General features: G+C 35.9%; 2 protein-coding genes across 2 annotated transcripts in view; one reads left to right on the top strand and one right to left on the bottom strand.

Moving 5' to 3' along the window:
* The window catches only part of LOC123249362 (phosphofructokinase, platelet), an 87,282-nt gene extending 69,211 nt beyond the window's left edge, over nucleotides 1-18,071 (top strand). The window contains exons 17-22 of the mRNA XM_044678365.1: nucleotides 4,590-4,754; nucleotides 6,988-7,049; nucleotides 10,866-10,977; nucleotides 12,370-12,469; nucleotides 14,917-15,022; nucleotides 17,660-18,071. Of these exons, the coding sequence (XP_044534300.1) occupies nucleotides 4,590-4,754; nucleotides 6,988-7,049; nucleotides 10,866-10,977; nucleotides 12,370-12,469; nucleotides 14,917-15,022; nucleotides 17,660-17,807 (693 nt within the window). The 3' untranslated portion in view covers nucleotides 17,808-18,071. The remainder of the gene's footprint in view (nucleotides 1-4,589; nucleotides 4,755-6,987; nucleotides 7,050-10,865; nucleotides 10,978-12,369; nucleotides 12,470-14,916; nucleotides 15,023-17,659) is intronic.
* PITRM1 (pitrilysin metallopeptidase 1) overlaps nucleotides 676-21,792 on the bottom strand; it is a 64,205-nt gene continuing 43,088 nt past the window's right edge. The window contains exons 27-28 of the transcript XR_006506377.1: nucleotides 5,696-5,763; nucleotides 676-1,087 (exon numbers count right to left, since the gene is read on the bottom strand). The gene's annotated coding sequence lies outside the window, so the exon portion shown is untranslated. The remainder of the gene's footprint in view (nucleotides 1,088-5,695; nucleotides 5,764-21,792) is intronic.

The raw sequence follows: 21,792 nt of genomic DNA, 5'->3' as shown, positions 1-21,792 counted from the left end.
TTCTTTCTTTCTTTCTTTCTTTCTTTCTTTCTTTCTTTCTTTCTTTCTTTCTTTCTTTCTTTCTCTCTCTCTTTCTTTCTTTCTTTCCCCTTACCTTCTGTATTGGAATCAATACTATATATTGCTTCCAAGGCAGAAGAGTGGTAAGTCTAGGCAATGGGGGTCAAGTGACTTGCCCAGAGTCACACAGCTGGGAAGTGACTGAGGCCAGATTTGAGCCCAGGACCTCCCATCTCTTGACCTGGCTCTCAACCCACTGAGCTACCCAGCTGCCCCCTTTCCAGGTTTTTCTAAAAGCACCTTGTTCAGAGTAATTTCCTATAGCACAACAGTATTCCATCACAAGCATATACCATAAATTGTTTAGCTATTCCCCAATTGAAGGACATCCTCTCAATCTTCAATTCTTTGCCATGACAAAAAGAGCTTCAGTGTGTGTGTGTGTGTGTGTGTGTGTGTGTGTGTACACACACACACACACACACACACACACATATATGTATATATATTCTTTCCCTCTCTAAAAAATCTCTTGGATACAAACCTAGTAGTGGTATTGGTAGGTCAAAGGGTATGCACAGTTTTACAACCCTTTGAGCATAGTTCCAAATCACTCTCCAGAATGATTGGATCAGTTCACAACTCTACCAACAGTACATCAGTGTCCCAGTTTTCCCATATCCCCTCCAATATTTGTCATTTTCCTTTTCTGTTATATTAGCCAATCTAATAAGTCTGTGGTATATACTTCTAAATTTAAATCAGTTCTTTATATATTTGAGAAATGAGATTTTTCTGAAAGGAACTTCTATAAAATGCCCTCCTCTCATTTTCTGCATTCTTTCTAATCTTGGCAGCATTGGTTTTATGCAAAAACTTAAACTTGGTGTAATAAAAATAATCATTTTGCATTATAATGTTTTAAATCACTTACATTTTGACATGATGGAGTTGGAAACGTGGCTAACTTTTTGCATGGCTGTATGTCTGAATGTCTGGGGCTGAGCCAATTTCATTCCATTCTTCTTGGCCTCTTTTGCAGTGATGCTGATAGGTCTATTGTTTGGTATTGATAATTTACTTCACCCTGAAGCAGCAAGAGGAATGGTATTTTATTTTAAATATTCATTAAACTTTTAGTCTTGCTAATTTTCACAAGGTTTAATCTGACACAGACTCACATTACTAATTCAACTTCTAATAATACAGCCATACTAACTGCTGCTCTATCACTCATATTTCTGGCTCTGCCTGTCTCTCCATCTATTTTCTGCATGCTTTCTCTCTCAGATTCACTGATTCACACTAACTTCCTGCTTTTCAGAAATAAGATAATGCCAGTGTGATCCCAGTGCATTGTTGTAGATTTTTTTTTGCTGCTTTACTTTCCCCTCATGCTTCCTGCTCTTTCTCAGATTTCATTTTGATCCACAAATGAGTTTGCCACTGGAAAAAGCCAGTCCTCCTCCACACATGCAATGAACCACCACCATCCAACCCTCTATTGACTGATAAGTATGAAATGCATGGTATGGATTGATAATGCTATTTCTATTTGTACTGCTACTCCAGGCTTTTCAGGGTTGTATTAACTTATTAGAGGCACGGTCCCAACATGAGGAGTTTTGCATCCCAATATGCGTTTTGCCTGCTACTATTAGCAATAATGTGCCAGGCTCAGACTTAAGTATTGGTTGTGACACTGGCCTGAATGCTCTTGTGGAGGTAAGAGAAGATCTACTACATTAAGAATAACAAGTTAATCAGTCTTAGAGCCTTAGATTTTATTTAAATATTTTTTTGTATTATTTTTCAGGTAATGGTTTTTGAAATTAATCTCTCCTCATTATTTTCCCTTTTCTTTAGTATTATTGCTTTTTTAACAAAAGAAAAATATAATAAGCCAATACCTTCAATACATATCTTCAAAGTCCAGCAAAACAAATTCTAACATTAGCCATGTCCATCCTTTTTTTTTTTTTTTTTTAAACCTTCCATCTAAAGATCAATACTGTGTATTGGTCCCAAGGCAGAAGAGTGGTAAGGGTTAGGCAATGAGGGTTAAGTGACTTGTCCAGGGTCACATAGCTAGGAAGTATCTGAAGTCTGATTTGTACCCAAGACCTTCCTACTCTAGGCCTGGCTCTCCATCCACTGGGTCACCCAGCTACCCTGCCATGGCAAACCTTAAAACCTTACCTGAAACCAAAGGTGGATGAGAAGATAACATTAAATATTTATCAACTTTGGCAAAGTAAATTTGCTCTTTTCCCTTCCCTTTCTCCAGTAGCTGGTATTATACCACTTCTAGCTATATCAAGAATACTTTTTCAAGATGATATTTTTAGAGTTGTCTTATGATAAAGTTGCCTTATTTAAAATACATATATAATTATAATAAATAGATAAATAAGTTTGATATAGACACATAAATTAACATTTTTTTGTTACTTAAGTAAAAAGAGGGTGATGATTATCCACAAAAGGTATTTAAATATCTGAAGTACACCTAATGGTGCAGCTAGTTTTCCTGGCTGGGGGGTGGAGAAGGAATAGAGGAGTGGTCCCTTGCAGGAAGGCTCTGCCTTTAATAATTATACAAGTCCATTCTTATTGCAGAGGAAGGTGTTCTAAGTGCATTGGATTGGATATAGTAGCGAGGTGACAAAAAGCTTTGAGAACAGTGGCCCTCTCCTTGGAGATAAGTCATCAGGCCATCAATAGGCACATTTGTGTCATGCTGTTGGGCTCCATCCTCATCCTGGGTGAGCAGCTTATCAGCAAATCCATTTCACGGTGGGGTAAGATCGTAGACACTGTGCATGGTACAGGAACATGGAATCCCACAGAGAATGACAAATAAGTTTCTTGGTTTTCCCCCCTCACCCAAATGTTCATGTTTCTAGTTTCCATAGGTGTGGTCCTGGTTTCTCTAGAGAGCACCAATATGGTAGCCATCAGGCAGCTCATGGGTAGTTCAGAAGACTTTTGCTACTAGGGATCTATCCCACAGATAGGAGAATGGTAACTGGAAGCATGAAGCAATAACAGGGTCACCGTTTTCCTGATTTAGTTTCTTTGGGTTCCATCAGGAGTACTGTGCTGCCCCAGGAGATTATTTCTGAGCAGTTTTCTTTGTATTTCTTGCAAATTTGAAAGCCCTCTTGAGAACTCTCTGAGTGCTGGTTGGTTGTCTGTCATCAGATCTGTTGGGTTTTTGGTTCCTGTAGATTGTGGGCTTTGGCTTTATTCAGAAACATGTGGGCAAGAAGGGACATTTGATGACATCTAGTTAAACAGAGGCCCAGGGAGCTTGTGTCTCATCCAGGCTCAATCCTAGCTCCTGCCCATGTTTAGCAATAAATGTTTATTGAAAAAGTTTGAAGGTCAAGGAGAAAAAAGAGCAAATTATCCTTTGTACGCCCAGCTAGGCATAGCCCACACTAGGATCTCTGGCAGTCAGCTTAATTCATTGAAGTTATTTTGTTCTAACCTTTATGTTCTAAGTTTATGATTAGGAAGCCGAGAAGGCAGCCTGGACAGAGTTTTACAAAAATATTTTGAAAGAATAATAGAATGTAGTAGTACGATAGAAAGAGCGCTTGATGAAGAGGCAACAGGCTTGGTGACAGTTCTGGCTTTAGCTATTGTGTGATGCTTCATTTCTCTGGGCCTGTTTCATCTACAAATGAGAAAGTTGTATTAAATGGTCCTTAAGCTTCTTCTCTCTATGACTCTTTGGCTCTTATAGAATCTCTCATGGTGGCTTCTTTGTCTGGCAGTTGTATTAATCATTCGTGCTGCGAAGGGGTACGCTGTTTGACCATTAGCCCGACTAGATAGAGAACATGTTTCAGAGGTGGGTCACAGCTCGGCCGTGAGGACCCTGCTCTGCTCTGGCCAGAGCTGCCAGCTTTCGGGGAGGGGGTGTGTGTGTGTCAGATTTCTTCAGCCAAACACCACATTAACTAGGAGCAGAAAATCCATGTCAGTGATAATTATGCCAATTACGTGTATGTATAAATCACTATACAACATAATGTCTTTGACAACAATATCTTAATTTTTTGTTAGTCAGCGTGTTCAATCTAGCCCATTAAAATATACTTTTCCAAAATTGCTAGAAGGGGGAAGAAGAAAAAACAATTGGGTTGAATTTTCATCTTTATTGTATTTTCATTTTCCACTTTGGTGAAGGTACAAATAAGGAAATGAAAATAACAAAATCTGGTCAAATAATAAGTTTTTTTTTTATGTTCAACATTTTACTATGAATAATAGGAATGACCCCAACTGCTTACTCATATTAACACAAATGGTAAGTCCTCTTTTTCTTATTGGTTACTTATAAACTGCAGGCTCAGCACTGAAATTATAAAGAGCTGCAGGGAAAGTAAGGCAGTTCTGGGAGGAAGAACTTATGCCTTATCAATGGCCCACCTAGCTATTCACTTTCCTTTTAAGAGCGTAGATTGTTAAGTTAAAACATTTTTAAAAATCTAAGGGGCTAACAACCTGGATATTGCTACATATAATTCCTTAAAGCAACTTGCTCAGAAACCCTAATTAATTCCTCATCCTGTGACCAGACCTGTGATCGAATCAAGCAGTCGGCGAGTGGGACCAAGAGGAGAGTCTTCATCATCGAGACGATGGGCGGCTACTGCGGCTACCTGGCCAGCATGGGGGGCCTCTCTGCGGGGGCTGATGTTGCATATATTTTTGAAGAAAAATTTGACATCCGAGAACTACAGGTTTGTAGCCGTTTTAAGCCACAAGGACTTCTTTTATTTCATGTGTTTTTTGTGTGTGTGATGCGTGTACTTGATACTGGGAGAGAGGAGGAGAGTATGGCAGGAGGAAGAAGTAAAGCTCTTCAGAACCCCCCTCCTTCCAGAGAAGGACCCGGGAAGCGCTTGGTCTATTTCGAGTGAAAAACTGCTCAAATCTGTAACTCTCCTAGTCTATACCCTTGAGTAACAGGAAAGCCAGGAAGTGCCCTCTGCTGGTTCGCTGCATCTGACACAGAAGGACTATTTTTTTTCTCCCTCTTATAGCAAGAGTATCAGGTCTTCAGTGGAACGAAGGCCATTTCTCCTGAGATGACGTTAGGTCAGTCTCTAAATAACCACCGCTGGATTCTGATGAGTCTCTCAACCATTATACCCATCAGATAATTGCCTCAGTCACTACAGAGGAAGAGAAGGACAACAGAAGTAGAGAGAGGAAGGCTCCATTGAGAAATAAAAAGCACCCAGGAGGCGCAAAATAAATTTTGAAATGTCATAATAATACTCTGTTTAACATAATAATATAGTCGTGAATTAGGTATATAATGTAGCCTTCCTCCTTCTCCACTTTCTACCTCATCTCTTCTAAACTAAAACTTGGGTAGTACATAACTAATAGTATAATAAATAATCATTTAATTCATGTGTTCCCAGAGCATAGGGTGTTAAATAGATGCTGAATTCAGGTTAAGTAGTATTCATGCCAAATAAATCTATTTGCCCTTGGTCTTTATTAAACCAAATATAGTGTCATATTGACAATGTGGGAAAGATGGATGGCAAGGAATATATTCTTTAGTTCAAATTCTCAACTTGGTAGCCCAACTAGAGATATGGAATATAGTTGTATAGTCTGTTCTTCTGATGAATCTCATGTTAGGTACTTGAGAGATGAATTTACTCACCAACTCAGAAACTAAAGCTCGAATTAGTACTTTTTCTCTGATAATCAGGCTATTTATGCTTCAGGAGTCTGTAAAAAAAAGTAGGAAAGAATAGTTCTGATTATATATACATTACTAAACTCTGTAGTATTGACTTTGAGAGCCATCAGAACAAATGGATTTATCGTCTCCATATTTTTAAATCCTCGTGAACATAGAATTAAATATTTGGAATAGAGGTGGATATATAAACAAACTCATACTTTAATCTGCACAGAATGAGTTTTCAAAATAGAGAATCCTCTCTTTGCTGCCAAAAATGTCCATAAAAAGACAATTTTAATTATTTATTTTTATATGAAGAAACTTACATAAAGTCCATGCATAAAGGAAACAAGGTAGCTTTAAGATGTAATTATGCCAGAATAAAAATATGTTGGGAAGAAAAAATGAATAGGAGAAATTTTGTTTCAATTATATAAAACAAACACTTATACTACAGTTAACCATGTTGGTTTAATACAAGGTAGTGGCCGATTATGCTTCTTGATAAAAATCATATTTGTAAAACAAAGGAAAGAATTGCAGATTTGGAATCAGGATGTGGATTCATATGCCCAATCTTATACTGTCTACCTATTACTCTGAAGAAGTGACAATCTCCTTTGGCTCATTTGTTTTATAAAAGCATCCACTGAACTGGACGCTCCCAGGTCCAAGATCCAGCTCTAAGTCTGACTGATAACACCCATTACTGGTGTAAAAACACCATTACTGGTATAAAATTTGCCTTGTTTTACAAGGTAAAACATGCAAGATAAATGAAGAATAAGATTTCAGGAACAGAAATATAGATATGCAGAAAACATTTACTAAATATATGAATTGTTTTTTGCTTTTAAGTTTAGCTTGAGAGATGCATAGAAGTGTACACGTGGTATAAAATCATCCAAAGTGGTAGAGAATATGATAGTCCAATTTGATTTAGCCATAACGAATCAGGGGATAACAGTTGTCACTATCAGAAGTCATGTATTAATTAGGCAGTTACAAATGGAGCCATACCATAAGTAGATTAACCTATTCACTGCACTCAGCGAGCTTTGAAACAGTCTTTTGACAGATAGGCAGAAAGATAAATGACAAATGAACTAAGTATGTTTTAAGTGTATAAATTATTAAGTAAACGAATGTGCCATATCATTGTTTTCTTCTTTCAGCACTGACTTTGACTACAGAAATTAAGTAATTATTTACTTGATGGTACATTAGTTAAGCATTTCTAATGAGAGATAATTTTTCCCCATTTCTAGGCTAACGTGAGGCATTTGACAGGGAAAATGAAGACCAGCGTACAGCGCGGCCTGGTGCTCAGGTACTAAAGGGTTATTTCCTGGGATTTGAGCTTTAAACTCTTGGAAAGACAACTTTTTAAATGCCAGTAGTTGCATAGAGTTTATTATTCGATCATCTAAGGTCTAGCTTCTACTAAGTGCTATTTTATTGCATCATCATTGGATGTGGAGGTGACCTCAGGTTCTTGAATGCTAGCAAAATATAAGCCCTGATAGATTTGATCATGATGGAAAGGTTTTGCAAACAGTACTTGTTCAAGACTGTTTTCTGAGGATTAATTTAGCCAACGTGTGGACGGGCTTCTCACCAGGAGGCTGGTCATTTGGCAACATGAATTCTTAAGCCATGGAAACCCATGAAACAAAGACAAATGTATAAAATGACCCTCAATCCTGTGCATGCCCTTCTACTTATGCTGTGGCAAAGTACTAGCAAAGGGGGCAGAATCCCTTAAGAATTATAGTTTTAAGATCATCTATAAGGGGGGCAGCTGGGTAGCTCAGTAGATTGAGAGTCAGGCCTAGAGACAGGAGGTCCTAGGTTCAAATACAGCCTCAGACACTTCTCAGCTGTGTGACCCTGGGCAAGTCACTTGACCCCCATTGCCTACCCTTACCACTCTTCCACCAAGGAGCCAATACACAGAAGTTAAGGGTTTAAAAAAAAAAAAAGATCATCTATAAACACTACCAATCATTTAGTACTTTAAATGACTTTTCTAGTGAGAGATCAATAAATAGGCATATTGCCAAAAGAATAGTCATATTAACAAAACAAAATATAAGCAAACAAGAACCATCAACGAATAGAAATAAATTAAATATAAACAAAAAACATAAGCAAATAAAATGTAAACAAAACTAGCCACCAAAGCAAGTTGTTTCATATTGGAAGGATGTTTCATAGGTTCCCATGGAGAAGAAAATAAGAGTTGATTGAAGTTAGTTTTTAATCACATTTCTAAGACAAGAAACATTCTCAAGGGGATGTTTGGTCATCTCACAAGCAGTGCACATTGCTGATGTCCAGTTGTTTAGTTGTCTGACTCTTCAGGACTTTATGGACCATACTGCCCATGGTTTTCTTGGCAGAGATACTGGAGTGGTTTGCCATTTCCTTCTTCAGTGGATTAAAGCAGAGGTCTAGTGCCTTGCACAGGGTCACAAAGCTAATAAGTGTCTGAGGCCAGATTTAAATTTAGCTTTTCCTGACTCCAGGCCCACCACTGTATCCAATAAGCCACCTAACTGCCTCCTTAGTCAATGCTCACAGTGTGTGCAAAAAGACCTCCATGAAGATAGTCACAGTTTATATGCCAAAATCTATAAAAGAGGATAAGGATGTAGCTAAATTTCAGGAATATGGTAAGTCCCTCCAATTAAATCAGCTTACATTTAGGAACTTCAGCTTAAAGAGGGGCAGAGAAGGATGGCAAAAAAAAAAAATGCTTTGTAAAATAAAGTACAAGAGGAAAGAATTTAAAAAAGAAAAACATAAATTACAAAAAATTTAAGCCTATACTTTCTTCAAGAAAACTGTCTGAAGGAACTGAAAATGGTGTACACCAATAAAAATAACAAAAATGAAAATTACTATATTTCAGTGGATAGAAAACTCCTAGTTTAGGTGGAAGTCATTCTTGAATCAGCTGTACCTGTACAGTCAAACCACAAACTTGTTATATGAGTAACATATTAGTTTAAAAGCTAGAATGAAAAAAAAAGGAACTACATATAATTAAAAGTTTGAACCTCACCTATTTAAACAAGTTAGTTGCATCAAAAAATTGGAAAATGAGAAGAAATGAGCAATGAGACAAGTTACATTTTTGAACAAAAGTTTTAACCATTTCTCATCTCCACAAGACCAAAACAACGTTAATTGTGAAGCAGCTAGGGCAGCCATGGGTAACTCTTTTCAGACTCTAAAAAATATTGTATAGAAGGATGATTTAAGATTCAACTGTGTTGCTTCACAAAAGAGAAACAGCGGAAAGAAAAATTAGTTTAAAAAAAGTTTAGGGAGAGATAGCTAAATAAAATCATCTGAGGACATTTAAAGATGAAACTAGAAAGAGAGCAGAATAAAAATGAAAAAATTTACAGAGATGTTTTTAATAAACTTTTTACCATCAGAAACATTAGAGCCATCATTTTTGCACTTAATAACACAGTCCTAGATGTGCTTAGGGAAGACAAGACAAGTTAAAAAAAGATCATCAAAGTGGCTAGATTAGATCAAATAAACAAAAAGGATGTTTGTGTTGGAGATGACATAATTTTGAAGGCATTAATTTTTGAGGTATCTGAAGAATACAAATAAATCCTTAGGGGGCTTACACATTACTAGTTACAAAAAGGCAATTGAGAATATCAGTAACTATTAATCCAGATGCCTTTTCTGATCTATATGAAAGTTTATGAAAACAGAGTATGCATGCATTAGAAGTATGTTTCACTTGGGTAGGAGACGGGAACAAGACATTTTTTTGAAAATAATATTCCACAATAGACCCTATCTTTTACCATCTTACCATTTTATATTACATTTAAAATTCAGGAATACAAGATCTCACTGTTTATTGTTTGTTGATAAGAAGAAAAGAAAAAAAATGATTCCATTATAAATGGCTTTTTTTTAAAAGGTTCTCAAAAAAAGGTGTGTCCCACCTAGGAATAAAAAAAAAAAATTCTGTGAAAGGTAACTGATAATCTTGTTCAGTTACCCTGAGCTTTAATAACAAGGGAGGAACCAAACTGGGGGACATATGGAAGCCAATGGTGGCATTATCATGAAGATCATTGCTTGTAAAACAATGGCTCATATTTCTAATATTAAAATTCATTGTATGCGAGTCATGGAATACCAGTCTCCAAAGAATTAAATATGTGGACAGCTAGTGATAGAGAAGTGTTTGGTGGATTCAGGTATAGCGTATTACACACAAAGGAAGAACGTTGCCACAAAAATGTATGATTGAAAAAGATGGGCCAGAGGCAGCTAGGTGGTTCAGTGGATAGCCAGGCCAAAAGATGGGAGATCCTGGGTTCAAATCTGGCGTGATACTTCCTAACTGTGTGATCCTCAACAAATCACTTAATCCCCTTGTCTAGCTCTTACTGTTCTTCTGCCTTGGAACCAACATACAGCATTGATTCTGAGATGCACGAAAGGATTCTAAAAATAAAATACAAAAAGATGGGCTGGTAACATGTCAAGAGTGAAAGATAATTGGACAGTATGATGTACTGACATCCTCATGTGGTTGAGAAAAAAAAAAGTTTAAGTCCTTATCCAGCTATTTGGGTGGACTTCCCCCAGGGCATTTAGGACTCAGAGAGCTGATGTTGTAATCTGCATCCTTGGGTAGAATATGCACATTGACAAGATCACAGATTTACTGTGGTGAAGTCCAGTTAATTAACCCCTTATAAGTAAGTCATCTTCACAGTGACTTTTTTCCAGAGGGCTACATCTAAAAGCCTGTAATTGGATAGTAAAATAGCTATTCATTTGCATATAATTCACTTGTCCCTGCATAGGTAATTTTCAAGATAATATTTTATGTGTGACTTGGTTTTTCTGTGATCTTTTTTTTTTCTTAGTTATTCTAACTGATCCAAAAATGTTTTATTAGAACTCGGAAGTAAACATAACCATGAACTAAATATTGAGAAAGGAAGAGGAACAGGCACTTTTGCCAGGTTCCAATTAAGCTCTAGACTACTTTAAATAATTATCCTCTAGACCAGCAGTAATATTTTGTCTTGGAAATTAAGATATTTTAAACCTTAGTATTTGACAAACCAGCTGGACTGTTTTCCATTTATTTTAGAAATGAGAACTGTAATGAAAATTATACCACTGATTTCATTTACCAACTCTATTCTGAGGAAGGAAAAGGTACATTTGATTGCAGAAAGAATGTCTTGGGTCACATGCAACAGGTAAGATTGCTGAAATACTTCGGATTAATTTGTTGCTAACAAATCTGTTCACAAAGCAGAGGCTTTAGGCAATTATGTAGATGAATTTAAACAAAATGGTTCTTTTCATCACAGACTTTAAAACAATCCAGTTTGATGTCTATTTTTACTCCCAGATTTATGCCATCTTACTTATTAATAAAGATATTGGTAATTTTCCAAAATCATTACAAAAACTAGGTCTAAAATATATTCTACGTCTCTTTTTAAACTAAAGGACACGGATAGGTTATGGTGTTTTTTTTCTCACATATATTTAGAATTCACTTATTTAACTCTGATGAAGGAAGAGATTTGCTAAGATTCCTAATTATTTTGTGCTTGCACATTTCCTAAACCTGTATGTTAAGCATAAAATTTTATTGGGAACAATGACATCATTTCCCATTATTTAAAAGTGGAAGATAACTTGATAAATGTCTTTCTTAAAAACAAAGTATTATTTCAGACAATTAAATTTAAGTTAAACTGGAATGTAACATGATTTCCATTTAACAATTTTTCCCCAAACCATTTAGCTTCATTATAGGTAACATCAAAATAATTTATTTTCTAAAAGCTCAGGTTGAGTCAATAAGTTTCACCGTGTTGATTAAAACCTTTTGATACAATACCTCTAAATTTCTATGATCTATTCTTTGACAAAGTGTGAGGGATCATTGACTAATCTCCCCAATAACTGTCAAGTCTTCCAAAATGTGGCATAGCATAGAGACAGCCAGAAACATTTGTGTCAATAGAAATGACAGGTCCAGTTTTCAGGTTCTCTACATAGTTTAATTTTTCTCCTTATGTGAATAAAAATATTTTATTTATGCTACATATGTTTGTATATTTACTTGTTTCTCCCACTAGAACATAAGTTCATTTCAAGGAGGGATTGTTTTATTCTTGGTATGTTTATCCCCAGCACCTAGTACACTGCTTATCACATTGTAGGCACTTCATAAATATATATATATGTAGCCAGGGGAAAATAGAAGGCAATGGTAGTATTCTAGTGAAAAAATAAAACTAACCAGACATAGTTAGAATAGTTCTTGCAGACCTACAGCTTGTGTCAGGTCTTGTGCATACTAGGTGTTCAAAACTTATTTGTTAATGTTTTTTTTTTCCCCGTTTGACCTGGGTCATCTCACTTATGTTGGTTATAGGAGACAGGCAGTTATCGCTATTTCCGTTTTAAAGATGGGAAAATAGAAATGTAGATAAGTAAAATATTTATCAATTTGAGCTCTTTTAAGGAAAAGTATTCTTAAAAATAAAATTCCTCTTATATTTAGTTCTAATAGAGTAACATTCTTTAATGAGGAGAAAGACTACAACTCATAATGTCACTTTAAACTCCAATAGGGTGGAACACCTTCTCCTTTTGACAGAAACTTTGCAACAAAAATTTCTGCCAAAGCTGTGCAGTGGCTTACTAAGAAACTTACGGACAACTTTCAAAACGGTATGGTAGTCTCCTTTTAATGGTTGAGCTCCAAATTGAGATAGTCTATATTAAGACTCATAGAATGCTTGTTACTTAAATGGTTTCATATGGCATTGGCACCTATGTTGTATAATTATAATGACAATTTCCACGAATATTGCTACTTAATGTCTTTCTGGCTTGGAGCACAATTATATTATTTATTAATATAGATGAGAACATTTGTTACAAGTAATTTTAATAGTATTTTGTGATGTTCCTCCATTTTTTCCTTCTAAACATAGAAAGAATTCTGTAGGCATTTAACATTAGCATTGTAGTTAAAATTGTCATTTTTGGTTTATTTCTCTGATCCCTACATGGAACACAGAAAAAGATAAATTTTTTTTTCTCCTTTAAGCTCTTCTATTTTTTAAAGGCTATTTAATGACTGATAATTCTGCATCACATTTTTCTTTACATAAATAATTATACAATCTTTATATTAGGAGATAGTGTAGTTTATTCTTTTTCCTAGGAAGGTCCTCCAACCCACACAGACCTTGTTCTACTCTTCTTTCTATATTTCTTCAGAGGAGATTCTATAATATTTTTTGGTTAACTGGTTCTAAGGTTTTGACATTAAAAAAAAAAAAAACCCTTACCTTCTGTCTTAGAATCAATACTGAGTATTGGTTTTAAGGCAGAAGAGTGGTAAGGGATGGCAATGGGGGTTAAGTGACTTACTCAGGATCACACAGCTAGGATTTATGACATTCTTAATTAGAAACTTCATATCTTAGCCAAATCTTTCTTTCTGCAATTTAAAAGCATTCTCTTTCCAGTACTCAAAAAAGAGAGAAAAATATTCATGCCCACCTATACAATAGCTCCCAAATATTGATATGCTTTGCTTCATACACATAAATCTAATTTTGATAAAGAACACACATTTAAGTGCACTAAATCATGCTTTTATAAAGCAAATGATTACCCACTAAATTATTTTTATATATTGATTCAACTTAAAAGAAATGCATGCTCCCAATTGAGCCTTGATTTATAGAGCCTGCATAATCTACCTTCTAGAGTTCTATTAACAAAAGGATTATTTTCAGCCTTTATAAGCAAACATCACTTTTCTAATCCCTAATTCTTCACCATTTTTCTTCAAATTGTCAGAGGTAGTGATTCCTATAAAAAGTTTGTGCATGAGCGAAGGCAGTGTGGCAAGAATGCCTATATTTATAAGTACTTAAATGTCTGATGTAGGGGAAAAGCTAACAATGTTTCTCAAGATTCAAATGGATTCAAAAGTAAATATTACATATTTGACAGGTTAAAGGAATGGCTCTATATATCTTCTAAAGATGTGCCTGGTGACGTTCCTTTGCAAATATTCTTCCCATATACTTTTCCAGTCCTGCTGAATCTCATTAATGAACTTATTGTGTACTATTTAAGATCTCATTTGTTGCAAGATCTCAATGTGTAACTAAAATTTAGTATTTTTACTGGTACTAACCAGGAATATTTCTCAAATCAAAGCCTTTATGTTGCTATTTTTATCCATTCTAATCAATTCTGCTGTCATAGATACCACTTTTGGATCTTAAAGGTGAGTTTTATATTGATTTAAAAGCTACATCACAGTTTAGTTCTGATAAATTGAAGATTTTGCAGAGAAAGGGGGGTGGGGAAACCATTCTTATTCCAAAAAAATATGTAAAAGGTTGAGTCTTAAACTTTAAAAATAGGCATCTTTTTCTAGTAGGAAATATAGGTGAAAGCTTAAAAAAAATAGGAGAGGGTTCATGTATGTCCCAGACCACCAGAAATACAAAATAATGGGGACAGCTGGTTGCTCAATGGATTGAAAGCCAGGCATAGAGATGTGAAGTCATAGATTCAAATCTAACCTCGGACACTTATTAGCTTGTCACTTAACCCCCATTGCCTTTCCCTTACCATTCTGCCTTAGAACCAATACACAGTATTGATCTTAAAAGGAAGATTAAATATAAAATAATTGGAATACACACTAATTAGGAAACCTTTGAAATAGGAAAAATTCATACTACTGAACTCAAACATCTCTTCCTACCTTTGGGAATATGTAACTAATATGGTAGGGCCCCTTTCACCTCCAGAATTTCCTCTCAATAATACGGCACACGAGCCAAGAATAGATTTAAGAAGCCTCACCCCCTCCCAAGCCTTTTTTCTCTTAGCTGAGAGCTAATCAATTTAGAATATAGTTATTTCTCCCCAACACTACAGCAACTGGAGACGGTAAAATGAACCTACTGAGAGTTTGAAGGACATGTCTTTGTATTGTCAACAGTATTTCTGTGCCCGACTGCTGGAACTCTCTAGCATGACCTAAGCCTAAAGTTTCCCTCTGTTTATACTTTTGAGGAGTCTTTGCCCACCGAACCTTAAGATAAATGACTTATTTTTACATTATTATTTTATTCCTTTTATAGGAAAAGTATTTGTCAATGATGATGATTCAGTCTGTCTGCTAGGAATGCGCACCCGGACTCTTCTTTTCCAACCTGTGGTTGAACTAAAGAAGGAAACAGATTTTGAGTAAGTATAAATTTCACCTTCACAAGGGTTGTACCATTGCAATGCATCATTATAGTTCCAAAGTTATGCAAGCTTTGTGAAAGTTAACTTGATCTAAAAAGATCAAGTATGGTTCCAAGTAAACTAGTTTACCATGCTTGTTATTCAAGGAACAGCTTAAAAACAGAGAAGTTCATTAAGTTTGACTAGAATGTAATAAATGTTTTCACAACAGAGACCTATGAAAATTACTCTTAAGACAGTGATGGGCAAACTATTCCCCACGGGCCAGATCCAGGCCTTAGTTTGCCCATCACTGCCTTAAGCAATTCCCTAATCACTTGCCCCCACATCCAGATGTAGTGATTAGGGAACAAACTAAGGCCTGGATCTGGCCCGCGGGGAATAGTTTGCCCATCACTGCTCTAAGAAGTTACTTTTTCTACAGAGTAACAGGAATAAGTCAGTTGATAGTCAACAAATATTATTAAGTGTGTGTTACGTACCTGAAACTGTGCTAAATGTTGGAGATACAAAGAGAGGCAGAAAGAAAACTGTCCCTGCCTATTGGGAGCAGTTGGGAGAGAGTACCTGTAATTATTTAGCTAAAGAAATGATTGATTCAGAGAAAATCACATGAGATAATTAGGATCTAGATAAGCTGAAGGAAGGCACTTTGGGAAGCTGGAAAAGCCTACAGAAGGTAGGTTTGAACTGAGACTTGAAGAAAACCAGGGAAACTAAGAGGCAGACCTGAACAGAGCATCCCAGGTAAGTGAGAGCCATTGCAAGTTTGCAGAGCTGAGAGATAGTGATGGAACTGCAAGGAGGCCAGGGTAGCTGGCCTGCAGGGACAATGGAAGGAAGGAAGGCATAAGAAGTCTAGAAAGGTAGGTAGGTAGGGGCAATGTATGAAGAGTCTTCAAATCCAGAGTTTTGTGCATGATCCCGGATGCTCGAAAAAAGAGAAAAGAGATATTAAGAATCATGCAGTTTTTAAATTAACATTTGTAACTAGCCTAACTGATAGTTGAATGATATTCTTGGTATAAATAAAACCAGAAGACTTACAAGTTAGAAGTGAATGGAAATGGAATTCATGGGTTCTCCTAAAGGAGACATATGTAGGTCAAACAGGAAAGAAGATAACTAGAGGTGAAATGGGTTAACTACTAGCCTCATTAACTGTGATCTAGTTTTTTTTAGCTATGATAGAGCACCCACATTTGAATTTTACCACCCTAACATAGGACTGGAAGAAGTGGCAGTGGCACTTAAGAATATGAAACTGAGAAAAGCAATTAGATTTTTCCAAATATTCAAAAGAAATCTGTGGTAGAACTAACAATTTTAAAGGGTTCAGGTAATCAATTTTTTAGATCTGAGACATTTGCAAAGGAATGGGAAAAAATTAAATCCTAAGTTCATGTAAGTAAAGTTTTTAGTAATTACTGTAAAACAAGTAACTGAGAAGAAACAACTACTATACATATCCACTCTTTCTCTTTTGGTGAAAATATTATGCAGATTTTACAGATAATTTATCAGACTATATGTTCACATTCAAATGACTGAAAAAATATAAGGTCCTTCTATGGACTGAAATTTGAAAATTGAAATTTCCATAAAATCCAGTTTCTTCAAGGAAAGTGTGGCTTATATGCATTAAAATCATACGAGATTCCCTGATGCAACCACAAGTAACTGTTTAAAGATCACTGACTAGGAACATTAAAAAGATTTGGGAGTAACATAAATCCTTCTTGTAGATATTTTTCAGTTTACTGAAGAAAATTCAATTGTAAGAGATTCCCTTTAAATAATGATGATCTCCTGTTTGCATATGATCTTGTGAGAACTGAACTGAATCTAGGAAAACATGTGCCCTCAACAACCAATTATTCACACATTGCAGTCTGCTATCTATTTTATTATACTAACTGAAAATGGACAACAAAGTGGGCTGGCATGCAAATGGAAAGCTGGATTGTGCTTTCACTGCACCCATGCTATTTACTGCTAAAAAGCTCATCCTTTAATAGTCCTATTTTCCTGGCAATGCTATATGGCAGTTGTCAGAATCAGAATATCAGATGAGTCAAAAAGGTAATGGATAAAACATGGTGAATATAAACAGCCTACATGCAATTACCAACAGTGGTAGAAGACATGACTGAGTTATACATTTTCTAGTCAGGCATTTAAATAGAGGAGGACAAGGTGTTACTCTGGTACCCATGACATATGAAGATCACCAGAGATCTTCAATGTACTGGGCAGAACCACTAGAGAGGATTTATAGAAAGACTTAAATAAGCATTTCACAGAATTATAAAAAATTTGCTCTGATGGTGAGTGTATTCCACTGAAATAAATGATTCAGTCTGATCAAGATTTGATAGAAAGTAATCCACCCAGGTTTAAAAATTAAAGCTTAATATTAATTACAGATATTTTAAGGAGCATGATTTCCACAGATATAAAGAACTGGTAAATAGAATTAAATGAACTGCTTCTAAAAATTCTGTACTCTTTTAATTCATCTGTGACTCAAAGGAAATATTTGTTTATCCTCAATCAGGATGAGAAAAATCAAAATTTGATGATTGAATGTAGGATTAAAATGATGTAAATTGCTTTCTCTTCCTACCCCAATAGGCACAGAATTCCCAAAGAACAATGGTGGTTGAAATTACGACCTTTGATGAAAATTTTGGCCAAATACAAAATCAGCTATCAAGTTTCCTCTTCAGCTGAGATGGAAAATATAGAATGCAGATCGAGAGAAGATAGTGAATGCCAATAAAGATGACATTAAGTCATGACAGTAGAGTCACACTGTGTTTCTGTAATGATGTTTTAGAATTTTTTGGTCACTGCTGTTTTTTGCAACACGTAAATTATTCTATCAGCACTTTAACCAAAATAAGGATGATGATGCCATTTTTTTCAGTATTGTATTAGCATTAAATACCCAATCCCTAACAGCAAAGTATGAATTATCTATGTCACCCTTATATACTGAATACCTAAATGATCCTTAAAAATAAATAACTCAAATCCAAACCAATACTATGAGTAAATTCTCTTATGTATCTCATATAAAAACTTAATTATTCTGTGTCACACTGAAGGTGTGTTTATCAAAAGTGGAACTAAAATAAATATTACAACTATAATTTAATATTTGTGAAAAATAAACTAAAAAGGGGTAGTCAAACCCAATATGGTGGAGAAGGCATATAAAACTCTGATCACTACCAAATTACCCTCCAGATAATTTCAATATGACGCCTCAAAATGAATGTTGGAGCAGCAGAAGCCACAAAAGGATGAAGTGAAACAATTTTTCAGGCCAAGATAATGTGGAAGGTCAGCAGGAGAGTGAAGCAAAGATTAGCTCACCAAAGTAGATCTCACCTCACCAAGCCACCACAGACCCTGGAGATGGCTCAATCAGCAGATTCTGTAGCTCTCAGTCAAAGCTGGTAAGGGGATCAGAAAACTGGACAGAAGGAGAACAACAGGGTCCCTTTGCTGGCTCTGGGTGCAGGATTCTGTTGCATTGCAAGGAATGAAACTCAACATAGAGTTACTTTGGTGACAGAGAAGACCTAAACACAAACTCAGAACAAGACAACAAAGTCAATATTGCTATCTATATCTAGTGTCCAAGAAAAAAGCAAATTGGTTTCAAGCCCAAAAATTATTGCTAGGGGAGCTCAAAAAGGATTTTGAAAAAAATCAGAGATGTAGAAGAAAAATTGGAAAAGGAAAGGAGAGTGATATAAAAAAAATCATGAAGAAACAGTCAACATCCCATGGGGTAAAGGAGGCACAAAAAATACTTAAGAAAATAATACCTTAAAAAAAAACAATAGGTCAACTGGTAAAAAAGAGGCACAAAAATCCATTGAAGAGAAATACTCTTTAAAAAGCAGAATTGGGGTGGAGCCAAGATGGAGAAATAACTGCAGTAGTTCCAGTTCACCATGAAAATTCTCTCTGACCAAGATTAAAATATCCCCACAAAACGAATACAGGAGTGAAAGAACCAACAAGGAGACAAAAGTGAAACAACCTTCAAGAAAAGAAAAGCCAAAAGGTAGGTAGAAACCATTTGAGGAACTGAGGTGAGAGGAGAGCAGAGCTAGCCAAGTTATAGCAGGGAGTGAAGAATAAGCCAAGAGCAACCCTCCCTCTTCTCCCACCCCCCCACCCCCCATCTGCTCTCACAGGTTTGGAACTTAAGCCCTAACTAACATTCAGACCCTGAGATCCTGCATGGATAAATAGTGGTCCAAGCCAACTCATACCCCTTGAAATGGCAAACCTGTGGAAAAGTCTGAAGTCCCAGCCCAGGGCAATCTAGGCTTGGGGTGAGGACACAGTCCTCAGGGGAAGCTTCTCTGGGATCTTTTTGCCCAAAACTAAGGGTGGAGCTCCAGGACAGGACAATCAAGGGTGTGCCTGATCGAATCAAGAATACTTTGAGATGAAAAACTTGAGCCTAAGGCTGGGGCTAGAATTTGATCAGTCCTGATCAAGTTCGGACTGAGATCAAAAGCTTACACCCAAGTCTGAGGAAAGTATTTAAGCCAGCAGCATCTCAAGGGTCAATTGAATCAGAAGGGGGAGGGGGCTGACAGAACTCACGGTCCCCAAATTATCTGATTAACTATTAACAAGTCAGAAAATAAGCTGAAAAATAGCATCAAAGAAGAACTGAAGTTTAAGAGGGTACCCAACTTCCCAGAAAACAGAGTCTACCTATAATTAGGTAAGAAAAATGTGCAAAAAAAAACAAAAAAAAATTTAACATTAGAATTTTTATGGAGACAAAAAGCAAGGAACAGATATGGAAGGGGACAGTGAAAGCAAAGGAAATATATGCAAGGTCCAAAACAAAAATATGGATTCCACACAGAGTCTGGAAAAGCTCAAAAAAGACTTCAAAAACCATTTAAGAGAAGTAGAAGAAAAGGGGGGAAGAAAAACTAAAGTGATGCAAGGAGAAAGTGATGCAAAAAGAAATGGACCAATTGAAAAAGGAGAGCCAAAACCTGACAGAAGAAAACCAGGCCTTAAAAATCGGAATTGACCATCTAGAAACTAATGATTTCATGAGAAATCAAGAAACAATAAAGTAGAATCAAAGGAATGAAAAAACAGAGGAAACCATGAAATTTCTTATTGAAAAAAAAAACTGACCTATTAAATAGATCTAGGAGAGGCAATGTGAGAATTATTGGACTACCTGAAAGCCATGATGAAGAAAAAACCTTGGACATCATATTACAAGAATTATCAAAGATAACTACCCAGAGATCCTTGAACAAGAAAATAAAATGGAAATGGAAAAAATTCACAGATCGCCTCCAGAAAAATACTCAATTGACAACTTCCAGGAATGTAAGTGCTAAATTCAAGAACCACCAAGTCAAGGATAAAATACTTCAAACAGCCAGAAAGAAACCATTCAGATATGATGGAGCTACAATCAGGATCACACAGCACCTAGCAGCTTCTACATTAAAGGATTGAAAGGCATGGAATATGATATTCAGGAAGGCAAATGATTTGGGTTTACAACCCAGAGTCACCTATTTAGCAAAACTGAGTATATTCTTTCAGGGGGGAAAATGGTCATTTTACAATAAGGTAGAAGACTTTCCAAGCATTTCTGTGGAATAAGCCAGACCTAAAAAAAAAAAAAATGAAGTCCAAACACAAGACACAAGAGAAGCCCAAAAAGGTAAATAAGAAAGAGAAAATTTAAGGGACTCATTAAGGTAAAAAATGTTTATATGTCTACATTGAAAGAGGATTTCTGTAACTCTCAAAAATTATTCTTAGTAGTAAAGCAGAAGGAATTTACACAGAAAAAATGTGGAGAAGTAGGATGATTATGATGACATGTTGTATGTATAAATGTGATGATATAGAATGATATGTATGAATGATATGTATACATATGAATGACATGTAAAAAATCAATCAAGGGCTGAAAAAGTGGGTTGCACTGAGAGAAGGGAAGGGAGTGATAGAATGGGATAAATTACATAACAAAGAGGCAAGAAAAACCAATACAGAGAGGGAAGGATAAGTTGATGGGCAATGCTTAAACTCTCACTGAACTGGCTCAGAGAGGGAAAAACAAGTATACTCAGTGGGGTATAGAATTTTATCTTACCCTACAGAGAAGTAGAAGGGGAACAAGAAAAGGGAAGGGGAGATAATTGAAGGGAAGGAGAACTGGGGAGGTAACAAAAAGCAAAACACTGGTGAGGAAGAAAAGAGTGAAAGGGAATAGAGCAGGATCTAAAGGGGTTAATACTGTGGAGGGCAATACACAGTCAGTAATCATAACACTTAATGTGAATGGGATAAGCTCACCCTTTAAATGGAAGTAGATAGCAGAGTGGATTAAAAGCCAGAATCTTACTATTTGTTGTTTATAACAAATACATTTGAGGCAGGGTGACACACACAGATTTAAAGTAAAAGGCTAGAGCAGAATTTATTATGCATTATCTAAAGTAAAATAAGTAGGAGTAGAAATCATGATACCAGACAATGCCACAGTAGAAATTGATCTGAATAAAAGAGATAAGGAAGGAAATTACAATTTACTAAATGGTACTATAAACAATGAAGTAATATTATTACTAAACATTTATGCACCAAAGGGTATAGCATTTAGATTTCTAAAGGAAAAATTAAAGGAGCTTAAGGAGGAAATAGATAGCAAGACCATACTAGTGGGAGATCTCAACCTTCCCCTTTCAGGA

The sequence above is a fragment of the Gracilinanus agilis genome, chromosome 5 (genome assembly GCF_016433145.1).
Source record: "Gracilinanus agilis isolate LMUSP501 chromosome 5, AgileGrace, whole genome shotgun sequence".
In the NCBI taxonomy this organism is placed as follows: domain Eukaryota; kingdom Metazoa; phylum Chordata; class Mammalia; order Didelphimorphia; family Didelphidae; genus Gracilinanus; species Gracilinanus agilis.
The sequence above is the reverse complement of the archived record's forward strand: the minus strand, read 5'-3'. Positions and strand labels throughout refer to the sequence as shown.